General features: G+C 42.9%; 2 protein-coding genes across 2 annotated transcripts in view; one reads left to right on the forward strand and one right to left on the reverse strand.

Annotated features, from left to right (window-relative positions):
• Positions 1-880, reverse strand: part of LOC106577504 (ankyrin-2) — a 262,877-nt gene extending 261,997 nt beyond the window's left edge. The window contains exon 1 of the mRNA XM_082965071.1: positions 291-880. Coding sequence (XP_082821197.1) covers positions 291-386 — 96 coding nt within the window. The 5' untranslated portion in view covers positions 387-880. The remainder of the gene's footprint in view (positions 1-290) is intronic.
• A 16,260-nt stretch (positions 881-17,140) lies between these two features.
• On the forward strand, positions 17,141-20,927 carry LOC106577509 (zinc finger protein 16-like). Its single transcript, XM_014155598.3, has 3 exons — positions 17,141-17,988; positions 18,178-18,399; positions 18,771-20,927. Exons 1-3 carry the CDS (start codon positions 17,253-17,255, stop codon positions 19,475-19,477), a joined length of 1,665 nt encoding a protein of 554 aa, XP_014011073.1. The 5' UTR covers positions 17,141-17,252; the 3' UTR covers positions 19,478-20,927.
• The last annotated feature ends 4,163 nt before the right edge of the window (positions 20,928-25,090 follow it).

Raw genomic sequence — 25,090 nt, forward strand, 5'->3', positions numbered from 1 at the left:
ATTCCTTAGTCGAGGAGGGAGTACATTGTACAGTGTATCACCTAACAACCACTGACACTAAACACTAATATTGCAACAAATAAACCGTAGGACAACTTTGTTTTCGACTGCGCTCGAGCCGTGCACCTTGAGGATTTGGTAACCAGGGGAACGCCTTCACCCTACCATCCTCACGCGGACATATGGCAAGCCAAAGTATCCGTGAGCTATTCCACATCAACCACGAGGATACATTTCAATAACAATGTTTCTTGCAACAACTTAGGGCTAAATCCGTGTATACAACCCACCTGACGAGTGTTGGTGGTGGGCTCTTCATTCCCAGGGGGCGACGGTGTCGTTCCTTCAATCGATGCTGGAGTGACTGGGACAGGAGAAGAAGCCATGTTCCAGTCTCATTCACAAGCCGTTCTTGCTGTCACGTTTCTCGGGTCTCTTTACCATTCAGTCCTGGTGCAGCCGTGGAGACCGTGGCTGCACTGTCAACATTCCAGGCCGAAACCTTGAGTATCTGTCCGGCTTTACAATCTAGGTGCTGTCTCCCATACGTCCTGTGCGGCTGCTCGTTTGCAGCTTGAAGTAGAGTTGGTGCCCAGTCGAGTCTATTCAAATGACGTTTTCCGAAGTGTGTGCATGTGTGTGTGTGTGTGTGTGTGTGTGTGTGTACTTCTGGGCGCGCGATGCAGCAGCACAAGCTCTCCCTCGCCAGCCACTGCCGCTATTTTGTCAGAGATGGTCTGTTTCTTGTTTCTGCCACTCACCCCTTCTCCCTCTCCACGTCTCGTTCTGTCAATGCTGCTCTGCTGTGACTGAAGAAGAGGCGACAACGCTCGCGCACGTAAAACTGATCACAGAGAATCTGATCACAGCTGGGAGTGAGTTAGAATTGTTGAATCGCAAGCTGTGCTTGTGACATATTTCAAAATCATATTCAGCTCGCTCTGTATGGCGAGGGAATACACAAATCAATCCTTAACATGAATTCATGCAGCCGCATCATTGTTTTGTGTAAACAAACAAAACAAACGTGTTATGCCTTTTCCATCAATGTCAAACTATGCACACATAGCTGACTGCACAGTCAATGTGACAAACATTTTCTATTCACTTGCGCTGAAGCCTTTTATCCAAATGAATAAATTCAAGGAGAGAGTTGACTTGATTTTGGCTGAACATCAGCTGGGTCAATAATTTGTGTGGAATTTGGCATTGAGACTTACATCAGCAGTATTGGTCTACTGCAGAGTCTCTAAGAAAGAGCTAGAATGCAAGACAAAAACACCCCATATACCTGCATGCACTATTCTATTACTGAAACATGTATTTTATGACTGGGTCTATAAGGCCTATGGGGGTTGGGTAACTAACTCAAGAAGGACAGCCTCAGCCTCTCAACCCCCAATTTGTCACTGGGGACACTGAATGGGTGGGGCGGGGTGGGGGCTGGTGTCCCAGCTGGTGACAGTTTATTGGTCAGGGACCTAGCAAGGGGTAGTTACATTGTGAAAGTGTCAGAGACAGGGGGATGGGCAGTACCCTAACGCTATAGTATACATAGAGGAAGATGAGAGATGATCCCGCTCCTATCACCAGTAACGGAGACAGGTGGATATGTAGGTTACGTTATGTATGTGTGTGTTGGACACGAGCTGAGGGCAATAGATTACACTGTAAAACTAAATATTATTAAGTAACTGGTTCCACAGCCTTTTTTTGGTTTACTCAACTTTTGGTCAAAGTGTTACCTGAATTCAAAGGAAAACTCCACCCCAAAACGATGTTTGGTATTTTTTTCATTAATCCATTGTTGGCATAAACCCTATTCGCACGGGACTACTAGTATTAGAGACAGTTAATTATGTAATTATTAGCACAGAATGTCCGTTATTCTAGAGGACGATTCGGACGGATTAGTTTTACCAAACTGCCCTCTATAATTATTTATTTTTTTTCAATAAATTGACAATTATGCCGGAAGCCTGGAGTTTTTTTTTGTTTGTTTTTTCTTGGTTCCCAAGTTTCTAAACCATACCAAACCCTAAAATGTGAATTGTGGAAGCGTGATCATAATCAGTAGGATGTTTTAGCGATCCGCAGTAGATGTCCTAAGTGCCCCCAAGCCTTCAGATGTGAGCTAAAAAGTGCACTTGCACTTGAGATGCTTTTTAAAGATATGGATGAGAAAGTGAATAGATCATTTCCAAACGTTAAGGTCAGTGGTATACTGTATCCAGCATTGGCATCAATTAACAGCAAGCGTTACACTAAATTGTCAAAATATGTTTTACTGATGCATTTGGCAATATTGAATTAATATGCGCAAACATATAAATAAAAGCATTAACTGTGAAAGGTGATACATGTAGATACTCCTTCCATGTAAAGATTACTGCCATGGCAGATTCGAATGGGACTAAAATTACAGGTGTGGTGTTTTGTGCGCGCGCACATAATTACATTACCCGACCACCCCCAGTAAAACTAATCCCATCCGAATAGGGCTATAGTCCAAAAATGTTTTGCTTGTCAGCAATCAAGTTATCAAGATATGTAACTTTCAAAATACAGAAATCGTCCCTGTATGATGCAAAACGCAACATACCGGATGATTTCTTTATGGTTTTTTTTGCTCTACGACCCCCACAAGCGTCTTGGGACTTGTCTGAAGTCACTACAGCCGATCTGCCAACTTCTGTTAGAAGCTTCTGAAGTTTGGGCTACAAGACTCGTCCCCTGGTCCCCGGTACCAGTTGAAAAAAAATGAATGTAAGTATATAAACTCAGCAAAAAAAGAAACTTCCCTTTTCAGGACACAGTCTTTCAAAGATAATTGGTAAAAATCCAAATAACTTCACAGATCTTCATTGTAAAGGGTTTAAACACTGTTTCCCATGCTTGTTCAATGAACAATAAACAATTAATGAACATGCACCTGTGGAACTGTTGTTAAGACACTAACAGCTCACAGACGGTAGGCAATTAAGGTCACAGTTATGAAAACTTAGGACACTAAAGAGGCCTTTCTACTGACTCTGAAAAACACCAAAAGAAAGATGCCCAGGATCCCTGCTCATCTGCGTGAACATGCCTTATGCATGCTGCAAGGAGGCATGAGGACTGCAGATGTGGCCAGGGCAATAAATTACTGTGAGACGCCTAAGACAGCGCTACGGGTAGACAGGCCGGACAGCAGATCATTATTGCAGTGGCAGACCACATGTAACAACACCTGCACAGGATCGGTACATCCGAACATCAAACCTGCAGGACAGGTACAGGATGGCAACAACAACTGCCCGAGTTACACCAGGAATGCACTATCCCTCCATCAGTGCTCAGACTGTCTGCAATAGGCTGAGAGAGGCTGGACTGAGGGCTTGTAGGCCTGTTGTAAGGCAGGTCCTCACCAGACATCACCGGCAACAACGTTGCCTATGGGCACAAACCCACCGTCGCTGGACCAGACAGGACTGGCAAAAAGTGCTCTTCACTGAAGAGACGCGGTTTTGTCTCACCAGGGGTGGTGGTCGGATTTGCGTTTATCGTCGAAGGAATGAGCGTTACACCGAGGCCTGTACTCTGGAGCAATATCGATTTGGAGGGGGAGGGTCCATCATGGTCTGGGGCGGTGTGTCACAGCATCATTGGACTGAGCTTGTTGTCATTGCAGGCAATCTCTTCCTTGGTGGAAGAGTGGGGTAACCTCTCACAACAATAACTGGCAAATCTGGTGCAGTCCATGAGGAGGAGATGCACTGCAGTACTTAATGCAGCTGGTGGCCACACCAGATACTGACTGTTACTTTTGACCCCTTCTTTGTTCAGGGACACATTATTAAATTTCTGTTAGTCACATGTCTGTGGAACTTGTTCAGTTTATGTCTCAGTTGTTGAATCTTGTTATGTTCATACAAATATTTACACATGTTAAGTTTGCTGAAAATAAACGCATTTGACAGTGAGAGGACGTTTCTTTTTTTGCTGAGTTTATAAGGGGTTAAATACGTATACATTTTTTTTACCATTTGTTTTTCCTGACCATTCTTATGTCTCTCAGATATATGACAGACACTTCATAACAAACTTAAACAAATCTACTTTGAAACAAAAGTATACACCTCACACACATGGTTATGGGCTTAAAAAAAAGAAGACACCTGTAACATTTCAGATATAGAGTTGAAATGTATTACATTTTCAGTTTGCATCCCAAAATTGCACTTTATATACAGTAGTTTGAACAGATACAAACCATTATTTGGTTTGTCTTTCCAAAACATCCATTACAAAGTCACACATTATCGTATGCATGCCATATCAGACACAAATAACCTCCATCCAACACATGTACCAAATAACATACTATCCTACTGTGGCTCCCTCCAGGGTGTGTTGTTGTGAGGAGTGTGTTTCCTGTACAGCAATCACCTGGTAACTCCTGTTGTGATGGAAAATGTGGAAGTGATGCGCTGCGTACTTCCTCTCTAAAGGAAGGGTCTTAATCTTTCACTGCCGTGTGTGTGTGTGTGTGTATTGATTCAGATGATTCCGATCTCTGAGCTTAGCTGTGGATGGGCCTCTGATTTAACCCTCTCTGAGCCTAAAGTATGTGTGTGTGTGTTAGTGTGTGTGTGTGTGTGTATTGATTCAGATCTCTGAGGTTTGCTGGGTGGATAGGTGGATGGATTCTGCATGCCCAATTTAACTCTCTCTGAGTTTTACAGATTAAAGATCTTTTTTCCTGTTTAGTATTGCGAATCACATCCTTTACTAATAGCATGCAGAGCGTTGGAAAAATACTGTCAACACGACTGTTGATGGCTCACTGCATTGGCAGAAACACATGTTGAAAGATGGGAACATAGACTGTATCAGTCTTGGGACCACATTGTCACCTTCTCTCTCTTTTCCTCTCTTAAATCTCAGCACACTTCCCCCAATATATTTAGTTTTCTTCCTCTCCACTCCATCGCTCTTTTATATATGGGCCACATCTGCATCGAGCAAAAGGACAATATAGGAATAAAGTGGAATCAAATTACACAGGCTCCGACACCTGCCACATGTGGCGGGGGCTACAGTCCATTACGGATTACAGCCATGATCTGCGCAAAAATGCCTCTCAGACAAACTCAACGCATTTTATGAACGCTTCGACAATAACACCACCGTGCCGTGCGTGAGGGTCCCCACCGACCCAGAGGACCGGGGGATCTCGTTCTCTGGGACCGATGTGAGTAAGGTCTTTAATCTGGCGGTATTCCAGGGCGCGTTCTCAGAGCATGCGCAGAACAGCTAGCAGGCATGTTCATGGTCGTTTTCAACCTGCTCATCGTCACCAAGCTTAGGACCCTGGGACTGAACACCTCCCTCTGCAATTGAATCCTGGACTTCCTGATGGGCCGACCACAGGGGATGAGGGTAGGCAACATCACCTCATCCCCACTGGCCCTCAACACAGGGGCCCCATAGTGGTGTGTGATTCTGTACTTCATGACCCCATGGACTGAGTTGACCCTTGTATTTTATTTGTATTTTTGTGTCTCTATGCACACTCACAGCACTCTAAACATTGACTCACAGGGACACTCCAACACACACACACACACACACACACTCAACATGCACACACATTAGTACTGACTCTACACACACGCACAAACACACACTCACATACAATCATCATTTACGCTGCTGCTACTCTGTTTATCACATATCCGGATGCCTAGTCACCTTACCTCTATGTGTGTTGGAGTGTCCGTGTGCGTCAGTGTTTAGAGTCCTGTGAGTGTGCATAGAGACACAAAAATACAAATAAAATACAAGGGTCAACTCAGTCCGTGGGGTCATGTTGTTAACTATTTAGCAGTCTTATGGCTTCAGTGCCTTCAGAAAATATTCAGACCCCTTGACTTTTTCCACATTTTATTACGTTACAGCCTTATTCTAAAATGTATTAAATAAAACAATTTCCTCAGCAATCTACACACAATACCCCATAATGACAAAGCAAAAACCGGATTTTGGACATTTCTTGAAATGTATTAAAAACAAAAAACAGAAACACCTTATTTACATAAGTATTCAGACCCTTTGAGACTCAAAATTGAGCTCAGGTGAATCCTGTTTCCATTGATCATCCACCTGTGGTAAATTCAATTGATTGGACATGATTTGGAAAGGCACACACCCTTCTATATGAGGTCCCACAGTTGAAAGTGCATGGCAAAGTAAAAACCAAGCCACGAGGTTGAAGGAATTGTCCGTAGAGCTCTGAGACAGGATTGTGTTGAGGCATAGATCTGGGGAAGGGTACCAAAACATTTCTGCAGCATTGAAGGTCCCTAAGAGCACAGTGGCCTCCATCATTCTTAAATGGAAGAAGTTTGGAACCACCAAGGCTCTTCCTATAGCTGGCCGCCCGGCAAAACTGAGCAATTGGGGGAGAAGGCCCTTGGTCAGGGAGGTGACCAAGAACCTGATGGTCACTCTGACAGAGCTCCAGAGTTCCTCTGTTGAAATGGGAGAACCCTCCAGAAGGACAACCATCTCTGCAGCACTCTACCAATAAGGCCTTTATGGTAAAGTGGCCTGACGGAAGCCACTCCTCAGTAAAAGGCACATGACAGCCCGCTAAAGACTCTCAGACCATGAGAAACAAGATTCTCTGGTCTGATGAAACCAAGATTGAACTCTTTGGCCTGAATGCCAAGCGTCACGTCTGGAGGAAACCTGGCACCATCCCCACGGTGAAGCATGGTGGTGGCAGCATCATGCTGTAGGGATGTTTTTCAGGACAGGGAGGCTTGTTAGGATCAAGGCAAAGATGAACTGAGCAAAGTACAGAGAGATCCTTGATGAAAATCTGCTTCAGAGCACTCAGGACCTCAGACTGGGGCAAAGGTTCACCTACCAACAGGACAACAACCCTAAGCACACAACCAAGACAACGCAGGAGTGGCTTTGGGACAAGTCTCTAAATGTCCTTGAGTGGTCCAGCCAGAACCCGGACTTGAACCCGATCGAACATCTCTGGAGAGACCTGAAAATAGCTGTGCAGCTACGCTCCCCATCCAACCTGACAGTGATTGAGAGGATCTGCAGAGAAGAATGGGAGAAACTCACCAACAGCATGCTAAGACAAGCACCAAAGGTGCTTCAACAAAGTACTGAGTAAAAGGTCTGAATACTTGTGTAAATGGGATATTTCAATTATATATATTTTTTTATACATTTCCTAAAATTTCTAAAAACCTGTTTTTACTTTGTCATTATGTAGACTGATTAGAAGGAAAAAAACGATTTAATCAATTGTAGAATATGGCTGTAACGTAACAAAATGTTGAAAAAGTCAAGGGGTCTGAATACTTTCCGAAGGCACTGTATATCTACATCTATCACTCCAGTATCCCTGCACATTGTAAATATGTTCTTGGAACTGACCCTGTATATAGCTTACTTACTTCTCGTCTTCTTCTTATGACATTTTTGTATTACTGCATGGTTGGGTTTAGAGCTTGCGAGAAAGGATTTTAACTGTACTTGTGCATGTGACATTAAAATTTGAAACTGAAACTTGAAACTTTTATCACTGATGAAATGTCAAAGGGTAACCCCCTCACTGATCAGTCAGGCTTCCCATTACATCCCATTAAGTTTTCAATGAGATTCCATTCAGCCGTTTTCTCTACTGGGCTACGTAGCCATTTGTAATACAGTATTTGGGATGCAGAATGAATGTTGGTAAGTCTAACTCATTCAGACAGCAATGACCCTATAGAGGTTACAGGTGATTCTGCCCTCCGGCAATGGGAAGCAGGTAAATATATTCCACTTCCAAGCACCTACAGCTGTGTGTGCCCACACTACCTTGGGTATTCAGTGTACATGCACAGCACACAAACCCAAAACCAGACCCACTTCTGTCACTTTCGATCCAGGGGACTCATCAATGATGTCTGTATTGAGATCCATGTGTGTTAAAGAGTTCACGCTTCCATAAACACACACACACACTTTCTCTCTCAATCCTATCCTCTCCTCTCTATCCCCAGGCTCATTCAGGTTATTCTGTAGTGTTAGACTGTGAGGGCACCTCAGTGTGATGCTCACTGACAGGTGAACTGAGTCATTCCAACCAACCACTATGTAAAAATAGACCCTGTACCATGCCTCTCATTTCTGCCCAGCTCACTGCATCAGATATATGGACACAGAACATGGAGGTCCTGAGATGAACATAAATATTCTATAGGGGATGGACACGTGTGTAGTCCAATGGACGACATACAGTATATTCAGGTGAGCTAATAGTTTTCTGCTCAAGTCTCATAATATTTTAGTGAATGAGAGCCGAGAGGGCTCTGTCTAGTCAATAAGGATTTATTGGTGCCTACATATCTCTCAGGAGTACCGAGACATCTCTCTTTCAGGTTAGGTCGTCCTTTCTATGATTTCCTTCTCCCTTCTTGCTTGAAAGAATATTACATAATCCATCACTCTTCCAAATATCTCTCTTGCCCCGTTACAGCATAAGACCCTGCCTATTGGGGTAATAATCCAATCAGGTCCCTCCATTAGAGTGTCAGACCCAGCTCTCTGGGCTAATAATCCAATCCATTCCTGCCTGTAGGTCCCATTGCACCACAGAGGGGGAGATTTGGTAGTTGCCCCTAACCACTGATACAGGACTAGATAACGTGGTTCTCTACAATAATGGGATGGTCGCAAGACCAGGACTCAGAAGGAAAGACAACAGTCAGCATTACCATGGAAATTCCCATTATGCCCCGTTGCGACCTGCGATCCCACCCTATGTGATTCGATCATATTCGTATGGTTATGATAGCCCAAAATGTAATTCGGACATAGTGCTGTAATGACCACATCAATCTGTACAACGTCCACCCAGTCAGCACAGTAGGGAGTAGATAGCAGCATTGTAATTGGATATTAGGCATTGGGAGGACATAGGCTACTACATGCAGGGCTGCTAAGCATTAATGTGGCTTAGCCACTGCAATATGGAACCCCAATACCTCCTATGGCATCAGTCACTGGGGTGCCACAAAGTGATTAATTTAACTTTGGACATTTGGATTTGAAATTGATCCAGTTCAATGTCAGAGATCCATGGGATTCTAGAGCTGTGGGAAGAATGTTGTACACTGTAAAAAATAAATAAAAAAATAACACAAATGTAGTTGTTTTGACTAATTATTAATAAGTAACTGGTTCCACAGCCTTTTTTTTTTTGTTTACTCAACTTTTCAGTCCACATGTTACAGTAGCCATTTCCTGTAGTTAAATTACCTAGTGGCCTCATAGGTGGAATGTTATTAATATTTTTCAGAATTTCAGAATTAATTAAAAAAAATTTTTTTAAAACATTCAAAAAATCTGGTGTTTCTATGTCAAACGGTTTCGTTATAGTTCAGTCTTCTGTGATGTACAGTACCAGCCAAACGTTTGGACACACCTACTCATTCAAGGGTTTTTCTTAATTTTCATTACTGTTTTCTACATTGTAGAATAATAGTGAAGACATCAAAACTATGAAATAACACATATGGAATCATGGAGTAACCAAAAAAGTGTTAAACAAATCTAAATATATTTTATATTTGAGAATCTTCAAAGTAATGATGACAGCTTTGTACACTCTTGGCATTCTCTCAACCAGCTTCATGAGGTAGACACCTGGAATGCATTTCAATTAACAGGTGTGCCTTCTTAAAAGTGAATTTGTGGAATTTCTTTCCTTCTTAATGTGTTTGAGCCAATCAGCCACCCCAAGGAAGGGGTGGTATACAGAAGATAGCCCTATTTGGTAAAAGACCAAGTCCATATTATGGCAAGAACTGCTCAAATAAGCAAAGAGAAATGACAGTCCATCATTACTTTAAGACATGAAGGTCAGTCAATACGGAAAATTTCAAGAACTTTTATTAAAGTTTCTTCAAGAGCAGTCGCAAAAACCATCAAGCGATATGATGAAACTGGCTCTCATGAGGACCGCCACAGAAAAGGAAGACCCAGAGTTACCTCTGCTGCAGAGGATAAGTTCATTAGAGTTACCAGCCTCAGAAATGGGCAATTAACTGCATCTCAGATTGCAGCCCAAATAAATGCTTCACAGAGTTCAAGTAACAGACACATCTCAACATCAACTGTTCAGAGGAGACTGCGTGAATCAGGCCTTCATGGTTGAATTGCTGCAAAGAAAACACTACTAAAGAACACCAATAAGAAGAAGAGACTTGCTTGGGCCAAGAAACATGAGCAATTGACATTAGACCAGTGAAAATCTGTCCTTTGGTCTGATGAGTCCAAATCTGAGATTTTTGGTTCCAACCGCCGTGTCTTTGTGAAACACAGGGTAGGTGAACGGATGATCTCCGCATTTGTGGTTCCCAACGTAAAGCATGGAGGAGGAGGTGTGATGGTGTGGGGGTGCTTTGCTGGTGACACTGTCTGTGATTTATTTAGAATTCAAGGCACTCTTAACCAGCCTGGCTACCACAGCATTCTGCAGTGATATGCAATCCCATCTGGTTTGCGCTTAGTGGGACTATGATTTGGTTTTCAACAGGACAATGACCCAAAATACACATCCAGGCTGTGTAAGGGCTATTTGACCAAGAAGGAGAGTGCTGCATCAGATGACCTCGCCTCCACAATCACCCAACCTCAAACCAATTGTGATGGTTTGGGATGAGTGAAGGAAAAGCAACCAACAAGTGCTCAGCATATGTGGGAACTCCTTCAAGACTGTTGGAAAAGCATTCCAGGTGACTACCTAAATTATAAATGTTTTTAGAGGAATCAGCCTCCTACTGTTTTATGACTTTCACCTTCTTCCTAAGGATTTATAAGCCTGTAGCTATTGTTGAGCATAACACCACTGATCATGTGACTTTCTTTCCAGAGTGTGTGTGAGGAGTGTCTGTCATGGAAGGTTGAAGTCAGGAGAGTGTGTCGAATTGTTCCAAGTGCTAGAGATACGATGGTGGTGGCTAGAAGGTGGGAAGCTGTGCTCTCATTGAGAATGACACAGGACAGGAGCAGGCTGGCCTGTCACTCAGTGGACAGAGTCACCTTTTAATAGTGGGTCTGACATTGACAGAGGACATGTGGGTTTGTTCCTATGTTACAAAACGGTGTCAAATCACCCTCAATCAGAATCTCCCCTGGACACATGCACACACGCACACACACGCACACTCTCTCTCTCTCTCTCTCTCTCTCTCTTCTATGTCTTTGTTTCTCTCTCTCTCTCCAACTGTGCATGAGTCACTCAATGTGTTAAATAGAGAGCCCTACATTAATATTTCACAGAATATTTCAACTCAAAAACTCAAAGGACAGCTTTATGTAAGCAGAATTTGATTCATGTATTGACAACACTGAACTATTTGATATGTAGAGGATTGGTTCCGGTATTGCAAACCCTCTCTCCAAAATAATTTTTTGAAATGAATGCTGTGCTTCCAGAATGCCTACTGCCAGGATGAGTCAGAAGATCTTCTTTAGATCTTATTAGCTAAAGCAAAGTTTTGCAATTAACATATGTGTCATCCTTTCAATGGCATATCTCCACCCCTAGATGCCTTGAGGAGAACCAGTTGGATTAATTTATCTTACATGATCAATGGACCAATCACATTTAGTCTATTATAGGTTCTAAAGGGTAAGGCACTTATGGTATTGAATCAATACATTTCCATTTCTCACATTTCCATTTCTCACTTGGGACAGTGACCAGGTTAACAAAATCAAAGCATGGATTGCTGTCTCACCTTTTTACAGGGTAAGGAAACCAATATGTGATTTTGTAATTTGGTTGAACTATCCCAGGTGTTTACTGAAGGTGCTGAGGTGAAAAACATCAACACTTGACCTTTGAAGTATCACAACATCTCCTTAACATACTGTATGAGTAGCCTAGATACAGTTTCTATTTACTGCTATTTACCTGTCATGTCTCCCACATGAGGGCAGCATGCAGTTGTTTAATAGGTGTAACAGATGGAGAACTTTTAGAAGTGAAACTCTATCTCAAACTCAGCCGGCATATGAAAATATAAACCTGATGTCAATAAATGTTTCTTAACGAGCGTATTGCATTTAATATTGCATTTCAGTGTGCACTCACTCATTGCACTGTAGAATACATCTGAGACCTTGATGAAGTTACATAAACATTTGCATTTTAGTAATTTAGCAGTCACTCTCATCCAGAGCGACTTACAAGGGCAATTAGGGTTAAGTGCCTAGCTCAAGGCCACATTGACAAATCTTTCCCCTAGTCGGCACAGGGATTCAAACCAGCAACATTTTGGTTACTGGCCCAAAAACCCTCTTAACTGCTAGGCTACCTGCATCCATCCAACTGCAGCAGTCCATCCAACTGCAGCAGTAAGATAAACCTAGCTTGTTAAACTATGTATGGCCAACCACCGGGCTATATGTGTAGGCCTATGTATTACACCTCGACTCACACTTGATTGGTGGCTATTTCAGGGTGGTATGGGGAGAAGGGGGTGGGTACTCCGGTACAGTGACTGGGAAATATCTACTGATATAGAATGACCTATAATGCCTCCATGACTCCCTTTTATGGCATGGACAGTTACATAATAGCATTATGTTGTGGAGATGAACCCAAATAATATTTCTGACAGGAAGGACTGGTATTAAATCATAGTATTTAGAGTGGGTGTGAAAGACGAATGGATTCAAAAGGTCAACGTTGGCCTATATGGTGTCTTGGTCGAAACTGACACCTGCTGGAAGCTTGAAGAAAATACAACAAGAAAGACTTGAAAGCATGGCAGGAACTTCTCAAATCAAATCAAATTTTATTGGTCACATACACATGGTTAGCAGATGTTATTGCGAGTGTAGCGAAATGCTTGTGCTTCTAGTTCCGACAGTGGGGCAATATCTAACAAGTAATATGTAACAATTCCACAACAAATACCTAATACACAGAAATCTAAGTAAAGGAATGGAATAAGAATAAATAAATATAAATATATGGATGAGCAATGTCAGAGCGGCATAGGCTAAGATGCAATAGATATTATAGAATTCAGTATATACATACGAGATGAGTAATGCAAGATATGTAAACATTATTAAAGTGGCATTTTTAAAGTGACTAGTGTTCCATTTATTAAGTGGCCAATGACTTCAAGTCTGTATGTAGGCAGCAGCCTCTCTGTGCTAGTGATGGCTGTTTAACAGTCTGATGGCCTTGAGATAGAAGCTGTTTTTCAGTCTCTCGGTCCCAGCTTTGATGCACCTGTACTGACCTCGCCTTCTGGATGGTAGAGGGCTTAACAGGCAGTGGCTTGGGTGGTTGATGTCCTTGATGATCTTTTTGACCTTCCTGTGACATCAGGTACTGTAGGTATCCTAGAGGGCAGGTAGTTTGCCCCTGGTGATGCGTTGTGCAGACCGCACCACTCTTTGGAGAGCCCTGCGGTTGTGGGTGGTGCCGTTGCCGTACCAGGCGGTGATACAGCCCGACAGGATGCTCTCAATTGTGCATCTGTAAAAGTTTGTGAGGGTTTTAGGTGACAAGCCAAATTTCTTCAGCCTCCTGAGGTTGAAGAGGTGCTGTTGCGCCTTCTTCACCACACTGTCTGTGTGGGAGGACCATTTCAGTTTGTCAGTGATATGTACGCAGAGGAACTTAAAACTTTCCAACTTCTCCACTGCGGTCCCGTCGATGTGGATAGGGGGGTGCTCCCTCTGCTGTGTCCTGAAGTCCACAATCAACCACCCATTTGCACAGAAATCTGCACTTTGAATTCTGTGGTGCATGACTGGATGTCTAAACCCAGATGCAATCGGGGGATTTCTATTGGAGAAGCAGTTTCAGCCTATGTTCATATTCTGTACCAAAGACAGTACAGTATGAAGATAGGCAGAAACTGCTTCTACAATAGAAATCCCAGCTCACACTTGTAGGCGATATCATGGCGACATTGGCAAGCTAAGCTCATGTGCAGAGGGAATAGTAACATCTTGACATAGTTTTCTTATATACATGTTATTACATTTATAGTTTAAAATGTAACTTCCTTCTAGCTGTATTAAGTTACATCTTCTTTCACTGCCAGCCACTGGGCTTCCTCCCACCACCATATTTGGTAATAAGTGTAAACGCCAGCGGATGCTTCGCATTTATACATCCGGTGAAATATTTGTCTCGTTATTCAATCTGTGGTATAACGGTCGTCTCCCGCCAAACTGCGCATGTGCAGGCCGTCAAATCAAAGGCACTCCTTCGATATAAAGTTGTTTTTAACGAAAATAAAAACGTGTCAGTTTGTCACTTTCACGAGGTTGGAGTAATAATATGTTAAACTACTTAAAACATTCGCTCGAATCTAGGTTGTGCCTTTAGATTTCGAGAAAATGTTATTAACAACTAAGGAATACTTTTCACTTCTCTCATTGACTTCTCAAATCCCAAACCCCGGCCTGGTCTGTTTGGTCTGTTTCACAACCGTCTCGCGATGTTGCACCTCTGGCTTTAGAAACTCTGACTGTACTGTCATAGCGTCACGGCAGCAACACTAGCTGGATCCTATCCACATTAAGACTTCCGGTTTTTGGATTTTGCCTTTAAAATAAAAGCCCGCGGTACAACTACACGAAATCAAAAAAAATTGCGGCTTTGCATAGCGCATAATGTTAAAGTTATGTATATATAAAAGCTGACAAGGTAACAATCTGTCCTTCTGACCCTGAACAAAACCCACTGTTCGTAGGCTGTCATTGTAAATAAGAATTTGTTCTTAACTGACTTGCCTAGTTAAATAAAGGTTAAATAAAATAAAAATATAAGATAAAGAATATTATAAGGTGGAGCACATTGAGAAATGGTTGGAGCTTAAGTAAATTAATGTCAAGAACATAACAGCCTACTGCTAAAAAAACAACAACATTATTAATGTTTATTGACTGGTGCTATTGTTCAAGGATGCAATTTTGAAATGTAATGTTTAATAAAAGTCGTATTGCATTTCTGTTGTATTGCACAAACGAATTGCACTCTACAGGAAAAAAAGATTGATTGTGTGTCCATAAAACCAGGGTGCAGTCTACTCACTAGAGTTCCTAAAATACAAAACAGGTGAGTTTGAACAAAAAGCTAGGTCATAGCAAGTGTTGCTGGACTTTACTATGGTTAAATAGGTGAAAACCCTACTACCTGCCTCAGCTAAAGTGCGGTGAGAATATAGGGTCTCTACTAACCAAATATGATTTGTTTTTGAGGAGGACTGTGTAAAACATATCCAGCAACACTTTGTTCTCCGACCCTCCATAGCCCACAATTTGAATACACTGCAATACACTGTGCATGGGATACATATTGGCTCGTAGAGAGAAAACTATTCTACCTGTTTCCTCTAAAGTGGGGTGGGAAATACTCAGTAAGGTCTCTACTAATCAAATATGATTTTTTTTAGGGGGATAGTGTTCACCATTATACTCAATGAATCTGATTTACACATTCTTAAATAACATTCATGCAAAATACAACATCTCACGTTATTGTGAATTAATTCATTGACGTTATCGCCAAATACGACCGCTTTAGTGAACCAACACATATCGGGACCACAACTACTTCCATCTACCTGAGCTTTGAAATTCCCACAATGATGAGCAAATTCATATTTCAGAACAATGTCCACAACTTTTTCATGTAATGCCAAATACTGTAGCACCAGCTATTTCTGTAGTCAGTGAAGAATGCCCTCCAGTTCCTTCTGATACTGCTTTAAGGAGTTCATTACTTTAAAACTCAATGTTATACTACTGCGACCACATACTTTATCTTTCATGTTTTTAGATATGTCCATCCAATGTGCTTTTAAATTCACAAGTATAATTACATTCTCAAAATGCCACCAATTGTGTGCTATTCCAGGTACCTTAGGTAGAACATCTATCCTCTCAGAACATTCTGGAACTGTTGACAAATGAAGAAGCGGGGCACATCAACACAAAGTAATCCTCTAAATTAGATTTTACAAGATCAAGGTGCACATCAATTATCTTATCCCTGAACCAATCTCTAGTGCTTATTTGATCAAAATCCTCAGTTAGTGAAGACAGTTTCCCCTGAGTTGGCTTGGGAATGTTTTTATGTTTTGAGGAATCACATTCCTTGCATTTGACGGTGCATAAGTGAATGACTTCTTTCAGACCAAAGTGGAGAACCTCTACACTACAAAATGTGGCTTTGTGCAGCCATTTGTTGATTAATTCTAAACTATTTCCTTTACACTATTGTAATAAAGTTGTTCCTGAACCATGGATTGTGAAAATGTCCCTGAATTCAATGCTTCAAACTGTGAAATGGCCTTTTTAAAGTGAGGAGACTGTTTCACTTGGTCAGCTCTAAGTATTCACTTATAGCATTCAGAAAATGCTAATGTAGTACTCAGAAACATTCAAATGAGTAACACGGTTTGACCACAATAAAAGGCCAGTAACACTCCGTATTATTCAGAGCCCCGTGACACCATATATAGATTCTACAAACCCTATGGAGTACTCCCCATCCCACTTTTATATCGGCACAAATAATACATTTTTCTCTATAATGTATATACACTGAGTATACAAAACATTAAGAACACCTGCTCTTTCCATGACATAGACTGACCAGGTGAATCCAGGTGAAAGTTATAATCCCTTATACATGTCACTTGTTAAATCCACTTCAATCAGTGTAGTTGAAGGGGATGAGACAGATTAAAGAAGGATTTTTAAGCCTTGAGACAATTGAGACATGGATTGTGATTATTCAGAGCCCAATGAAATCGCACCAGATATAGATTCCACAGACCCTACTGAGTACTCCCAACCACTTTTACATCGGCACAAATAATCGTTTTTCCTCTATAAAACAGTTTATGTAATGCATATGGGGGCATTTATTTGACCTTGGAACATGTGCTAAACCACAAATGTAATACAAATGTCACTTAAATATGAACAAATATGAATTACTGTTAATGTTAAGATAAATATTTTTCATACATCGTGAATAAATAAATACAGGTTAATGGCACTTTTCTACTATTACGTGGGGTACTTGTACTTTGAACGTTTACCCGAAATTCCATGACCCGGAAGTTATTTTTGAAGTGTTGCTGACGAGACGCTCATTCTACCAACCACAGAAGCTAGTCTGTTAGCTAGCTAACTTTAAAGACTCCAAAGACATGAGCCGCAAAAGAAACCACAGTTTCACCGAAACGAGCCTTTCTCCCGACCCTCAAAACGCATTCATGGACACGCCGGGGCCTACGGCGAGAGCCGACGATGATTTCTTGGAATTCGAACCCGACGAGGAGCTACTCTGCTCGGTGAACGACATCACCGAACACCTTGGAAGAAACATAACAGTCGTGCTCGAGACAGCATTGTCCGAAATCAGGAAAATTGTCAGCGTCAGGATACGGGTTCTGAAAATTGAGCTTCGGGAGAAAACAGACGAAATTGAAGTCCTTAAAGCAAGGCTGGAGATCCAAAGAGACTGTAGGGACCCGTACCCCGGCGGAATGACCACCGAGGCATCATCTGTATTCCGAAAATCAGACTTCCATTCGGGCAGCAAGCACAGCAACGACCCCAAGAAAGCCAAACCAGCCATGCCTGGCGTAAAGAAAGAAAACATCAATGCAATTTGCGATTATCTGATGAAAGATAAGAATTCACGGGGGGCTGAAGCGGACAGCGACCCGAGCAATCCTCCGTCTGGTAGTGACAGGGACAGCCGCCACGACCCCCAGCCGCACTCCCTCAACCTGTGGCCGGACACCATCCCTGACGCGGGGTCTGGGGATGAGGAGTCGGACTCGAACACGGATGACATATTCGGCATGCTACCATCGGGAAGCAAACGGATCTACGACTACGAATGGATGACGGGTGTGGAGTACACGTCGGATTTGAAAGGTAAACTCATCAATCACTCACTGCACTAATCACTGTTATGTGCATTGGCCATGGAGTGGGGTATACATTGGGAATGGATGCTATCCGGTCTTGCACCATTGCATGTGTCTATGTAAAGGCTGTATAGGCCCACTCGACTTTTCTGTAAATTGGCATCATAAAAGCCAAACCATGTGTTTGTTTATGCAGGTATGAGGGAGCCTAAATGTGAGACAATACCAGATGAAGATGAAGAAGAGAAAGACGAGGAAGAGGGTGATGAGTCAACCGAAAGGGATGGTGGATTAGAGCATCCCTCAGCACCTTTCGCCCATGACGCCCACACCCCTGACTTTCCCCTGGCCCCCCAGGGCTCTTCAGGAGGGGAAGGGGACGGTTCTGTGGAGGACCATGTGGATCGACTAGAACCAGGTGAGAGGAGAGGGAGAAGACCTTTACACTTCATATCATGTCGTCATTAACTTGTGAACTATCAAAATAAAGTCGCACACTCCATGTATAATCTCCCAGCAATTTAATGGGTATTTACCAACGTTTCGGCATCACTGTGTCTTCTTCAGGGTCATTTATTTGTGACATTGAGCGTCTTCATCTTTGCACATTGAACTTTTTTGCTCCATTTATTTCGCAAAAATGCAACTTTTTAAAAAGTTTTGCAGTGTGTTGACAACCTTCTGATCAATCCTTATTGCTGCTGCTTTGGCTGCATGCTTCAATTCCATGCTTAGGAACTCTAGTGGACTGAGTGCGATAACTGTAGTCATTAATGTGTCGGTTCACAGGCCAGCAGTTTCCCTCCCACACATACCTCTGCCCGCTGTGTGGAACCTTCTGCCCCGACTCCTTGTTCCTGGAGGAACACATCAAACTGATACACGGCAACACCACCGGCACCCACAGTGCCCTGCAGTCCACCTCCACCGCACTCCTCACCCTGGGGGAGGGTAGCAGTAACTCCAAGCGGGGGTTGGGGGTGCTGGAAGGTGGGAGCATGGGGGCTGGATCCGGAGGGATGAGCCTAGCAAGAGGAGGAGGTGGGGGAGGTACGAGGGAGAAGAAAGTGGAAGGGGGCTACGAGTGCGGCGACTGTGGCCGCCATTTCAACTATTTGGGCAACCTGCGGCAGCACCAGCGCATCCATACAGGGGAAAAGCCCTTCATATGCCCCGAGTGTGGGGAGAGGTTCCGGCACGCTGCCCGATTGAAGAGTCACCGGCTGGGGCACAACGGCGGGCAGAGCCCCTTCCCTTGCCCCCAGTGTGGGAAAGGCTTCCCAGTGCTCTCAGGCTTAAAGAGGCACCAGCGGGTGCATACAGGGGAGAGCCCCTACGCGTGCCAGCAGTGTGGGCGGCGCTTCAAGGAGCTTGGTAACCTCTATACCCACCAGAGGATCCATAGTGGTGCCACACCCTATTGCTGCCAGCAATGTGGGAGGAGCTTCCGTCACCTGGGTACCTACAAGAGCCACCGCTGCACCCCAATACAGTGACAGTGACACTTGTTACCTTGGAGCTAGGCTGGCCTACTGCTAAGTCTAGCCTAGCCATCGCAGGAGCCTATTGATTGATATGCTGTTGAGGAGACTGAGGCAGGAACATTGTCTGTCTAAAGACAAGCACCATACAGACTCAAAAGGGAGGGTGCCATGATGGGAAAGGTCAAAGTGCATCATGATAAAGAGATGAAAGCATGACCCTGTTCCAATACTTCAGAAGCACATCCCTCCTTCCCACTTCTGTGAAATAATCCATGACTTATTCAACATTATGAACTAGGTTGTTCGAGCCCTGAATGCTGATTTGGCTGACAACTGTGGTATATCAGACCGTATACTGCTCTAATTACGTTGGTAACAATAATAGCAATAAGGCACCTCGGGCCTTATTGCTTAAGGATAGTATAGGTGAATGCAATATGTTTCACCAACCCCGAGTGGCACAGCGGTCTAAGACACTGCTTCTCAGTGCTAGAGGCGTCACTACAGACCCTGATTCGATTCCAGGCTGTATCACAACCGGCCGTGATTGGGAGTCCCATAGGGCGGCGCACAGTTGGCCCAGCGTCGTTCAGGTTATGGTTTTGCCGGGGTAGGCTGTCATTGTAAATAAGAATTTGTTCTCCTAGTTAACTAAAGTTTAAATAAATAAAATAACAGTCAGATCAGGGATTATTTCTAGGAAGCAAGGAAGGAAGGAAGGAAGAATGCATTTTAGTTGTATTCAAATAGGACCCATGTAGGCATATCCTGTTGGGAAGAGGACTCGCACTACTAAGAGAACAGTGTGCCTCTGCTGCCACCTTGTGGACTTCTTATATTACTGCACAAATTAAGTTTCACAGTGGCACTGCTGACTGTTTTAACCTCACTTACCTACCAGCGACTATTCTGCCCAGAGCAGATGAGTTGGCATTTTATCTTCTTTTTTTTATAATGACGTAACCTATATTACTGACACTATATTCTTTACACCTTTTTGGTATGTCGACCTGCATGATGATGACATCATGTGAGACATTCTTTGTTCAGTTCTATGCTACCTCTCTGGCATGTAGAACAAGGAATCAAGTCGGCTCTATGGCATTTCTATCTGCAACGTTTGACAACTGAACGCAGTCCTGATATCTGTAGCCCTTTCAAATGAACCCCTCTCATAACAGACTAGTTATCTACACGGTTCAGGAAAACATTCAGTTCAAGGTGAATTATATGAAGAAAAATGACCCCTCTTGTCTCAGTTCACCCCAAATGTGTAGCTGAAAATATCCCCAATACTGTATGTGACTGTTGAAGACACAACAAAAGAAGCACCAACTTGTCAAAAAATGTCTGGTAAACAATTCATATTAAAACGGTAAATGTGAAATGCTAATAATTGACAATCTGCATCCTATGTGGTGCTTTGTGTTGTGTGAGTGTACTTTAAATAATACTAATCATTTCCCCCATTGACGAAGACTTCCTTATGTGGACTAAGATAAGGTGAAGGAGAGGGACGTGATGTAAGGACTGGCATACTTGGATTAGAACATGTTTAAATGGTGTACATTTCTAAGAAACAGTCAGTGCCCAGAGAGCCTTGGTGACTCACTTGAGATGGTAGATTTGTGTTTGTGTACTTGTTTGTATAACCAGCGGGCACTGCATTTCTCTGTCTGTGCAGCTGTGTCTTCATCTGCCTTCTGCAGAGGGACAATCAAAGGGAGATCAACATTACTACACTCCATCACTGATCACGACAAGCCCTTTATACACACACACACACAGTGGCTCCCACTAAAGACATCAGAATTGTTGGAAAGCCGCAGAGAGAGACAGAGCAGGAGAACACTAGTAGCATTTTGTCCCAGTAGGCCTACATACCAGAGACACTTCCATCCAAACATGAAGGACAATACATTTGCAACACAAACAGATTAATTCAAAACAGGCCGCTGACTGTGGAAATGTGGTCCTTTTATTCTTTGCTATTCCTGATTTATATCTAAAGTTAACAGACCTGGCAGGAAGAATACTGAACAAAAGTATAAATGCAATAATTTCAAAGATTTTACTCTATTTACAGTTCATATAAGGAAATCAGTCAATTGAAATAAATTCATTAGGCCCTAATCTATGGATTTCATGACGGAAATGCAGATATGTCGCTGCAGATATGTATCTGTTGGTCACAGATACCTGTCAAAAAAAGTAGGGGTGTAGTTCAGAAAACCAGTCAGTATCTGGTTTAATCATCATTTGCCTCATGCAGTACAACAAATCTCCTTCGACCGGAGTTGATCAGGCTGTTGTTGATTGTGGCCTGTGGAATGTTGTCCCACTCCTCTTCAATGGCTGTCGTACACGTCGATCCAGAGCATCCAAAACATGCTCAATGGGTGGTGACGTGTTTGGTGAGTATGCAGGCCATGGAAGAGCTGTGACATTTTCACCTTCAGGAATTGTGTACAGATCCTTGTGACACGGGGCCGTGCATTATCATGCTGAAACATGAGGTGATGGTGGAGGATGAATGAAATGACAATGGGCCTCAGGATCTTGTCAAGGTATCTCTGTGCATTAAAATTGCCATCGATAAAATGCAATTGTGTTTGTTGGCTGTAGCGTATGCCTGCCGATACCATAACCCCACCGCCACCATGGGGCACTCTGTTAACAATTTTGATATCAGCAAACCTCTCGCCCATACAACGCCATACACGTGGTCTGCGGTTTTGAGGACGGTTGGACGTACTGACAAATTCTCTAAAGCGACGTTGGAGAAATGGACATTCAATTCTCTGGCAACAGCTCTGGTGGACATTCCTGCAGTCAGCGTGCCAATTGCATACTCCCAGAACTTGAGGCATCTGCAGGATTGTGTTGTGTGACAAAACTGCACATTTTAGAGTGGCCTTTTATTGTCCACAGCACAAGATGCACCTGTGTTATGATCATGCCGTTTAATCAGCTCCATGATATGCCACACCGTTCTGGTGGATGGATTATCTTGGCAAAGGAGAAATGCTCACTAACGGGGATGTAAACAAAATTGTGCACAACATTTGAGAGAAATGCGCTATTTGTGCATATGGAACATTTTTTGGCTCTTTTATTTCAGCTCATGAAACATGGGACCAACACTTACCTGGTGCCTTTTTATATTGTTGTTCAGTGCACAGTAGTTACAAGTGCAGTAAATGGATGACAGGAGAGAGAGAGAGAGAGAGAGAGAGAGAGAGAGAGAGAGAGGAAAGACTTCTCATCACTCCAGTCCTCATCCTGCCCTCCATGTTTTTTATTAAGGCCTGACAAAGCTCCTGCCAAGTAATTGCTCTGGCTCTATGATGGCTGAGCATGTCACTTGTTATCTCAAGTTGTGAAAGAGAGAGAGAAAGTGTGTTTGTGTGAAAGAGAGAGTATACAGGAACGACTAATCTTCATCAACTCTCTTTCTCCTGCTCAACACCAGTCAATGGACCTGAGAGCTTGTAAGTGCTCTACAAGGACCAAATGTACCAGCAATAAAATACCAGGTTGTACTTTAAAAGGAAATCATTATTGAATGATGGAAGAAAGTGTATGGTCAAATAAGGGAGGTGACAGGGAGGTTAAGTATGATTCAGAATGAAAGCTACCACCACTATGAAAGAGCCATGCTGTGCAGGTTGCACCATGATACTAGCCTTTATGCCTTGAATTGATTGATACTGTGTGAAAAGGCACCTGGCATTGAACAAATATATGTGTGTGTGTGTGTGTGTGTGTGTGTGTGTGTGTGTGTGCGCTTGTGTATGTCTGTGTGAGAAATGGCAGGCTCTGTTCACTGTCCCCTACTCCTTCTGGTAACACTGCAGGTCGTCTCACACACAGCCTGTAGGAGGCACTGACCTTCTGCTGTATACAGCCTATTAACCTGCAGTGTGTGTGTGGATGCTTGTGTCATGCACTACCTGAGAAGACCTGCTCAACCACAGAGCCGTGCAGCAAGTGAATGGGAATGCTTGTACTATACTGTAGCTGCACTCAAGTACTCTTTCTTCTACTTGCATGGCAATCAACATGCATCAAATGGAGATGTCCTGACTATACCTCTCCTTCCTTCTCGTTCGTAATCTTCAGATTCTCTATCTCTCACTCTCTCTTCCACGCACACACACATACACACACAGTCTTGTTTAACTAACCTTGTTGGGGGACACAATTGATTGCCATTCAACTCAAAACCTAACCCTAACTCCTAAACCTTTAACTCCTAACCCTAATTCCAACGCTAATATTAACCTTAACCCTAAACCCCTAGAAATAGTATTTTTCCATGTGGGGACTAACAAAATGTCCCCAGTTTGCCAAATTTGTCTTAGTTTACTATTCTTGTGGGGACACACATACACACTTGAATCCCCCATTGCAGTGTGCTGTAATTCAGAGATAATACCCTGAGGGATTTCCATCAGTCACTGAGCCTAGCCATGCATCAACTCTCCAACTGCTAGAGAGAGACTGACATATGGAGACACAACTTTGAGTACTTCTTCACTAACATCCCCCATCAGGGGGGCCGAGAGGCCCTCAAGTTCTACCTCAATGAACGTCCCCCTAATGCTCTTCCTAGCCCTAACTGTATTTTATACAACGGGTGGGTCTAATTCTGAATGCTGATTGGTTAAAACCACATTCCAGCTGGTGTCTATTCCACAAGTTGCCACCAGCTAAATCTATGATGTTAAAATGCCTATTTACTCTGTTCAATCCACTGTCTCATCAGCCCAGCCAGGCAATTTATAAACTTGATCTCCACTATAAAAAGCAAATAGACATTATCTCACATTTCTTTTAGACTAACATTTTTTTTTCAACAGCGGGGATGTGTATAAACCTTGCTGTCTGTCTCTCCGACATTTGTAACATTGTTTCAATATTCAAATTCAATCTCCTGTTGTCCCATAGTAATGAACGTGTTAGGACCAGACAGGCAGGCAGCGTTTTTCAGCCAGTCAAAATCATGAATCAGCTGGTATCATTTTTATGGATATATACAAAAAAGGTCAATTGAAAAAAGGTCAAACGAAACGCAGCTAATTTGCAGTCTTTCCAGCTTCAGTTTGCAGTGATTGTGTTACTGTAGCTGTGTTGTTGGCTAGCTCCTCTGAACAACAGTGTCCTGACGAGTGAGCACATTTTCTATACCAGGCGAAATCGCGCCTCATTAACTCAATGTTATGGATGTACCCAAATTAATGTCACTAGAAAACAGCTTAAACAAATGCAAATGCAGCTACTTTGCTGTTATTCTGGCTGCACTTTTTGACGTGACTGTAAGTTAGCCGTAGTTGGCTAGCTAGCCAGCAAGGGATAAGAACATTGCCAGACAGTTTAGAACGAACGACTGGGTCGCGTCCATAGATACAGATACAGAACAATAAGACTGAATAACTGGGTCTCTAGCAACCCTAGATTTGTGTCGGGACTATATCTTGTGGAAGGATGAAATAGGATGAATAAATTAATCAAAATAATGTGGTCATGAAAAAAAAAATGTTTATATGTTGGTAACCCGTTGTATGAAAGTGATTATGCCCTCGAAGCCGGTGTTTGGAGGATATATTGGCACGGCTTGCCGGC

This window comes from Salmo salar, chromosome 18 (genome assembly GCF_965601325.2).
Source record: "Salmo salar chromosome 18, fSalSal1, whole genome shotgun sequence".
NCBI lineage: Eukaryota > Metazoa > Chordata > Actinopteri > Salmoniformes > Salmonidae > Salmo > Salmo salar.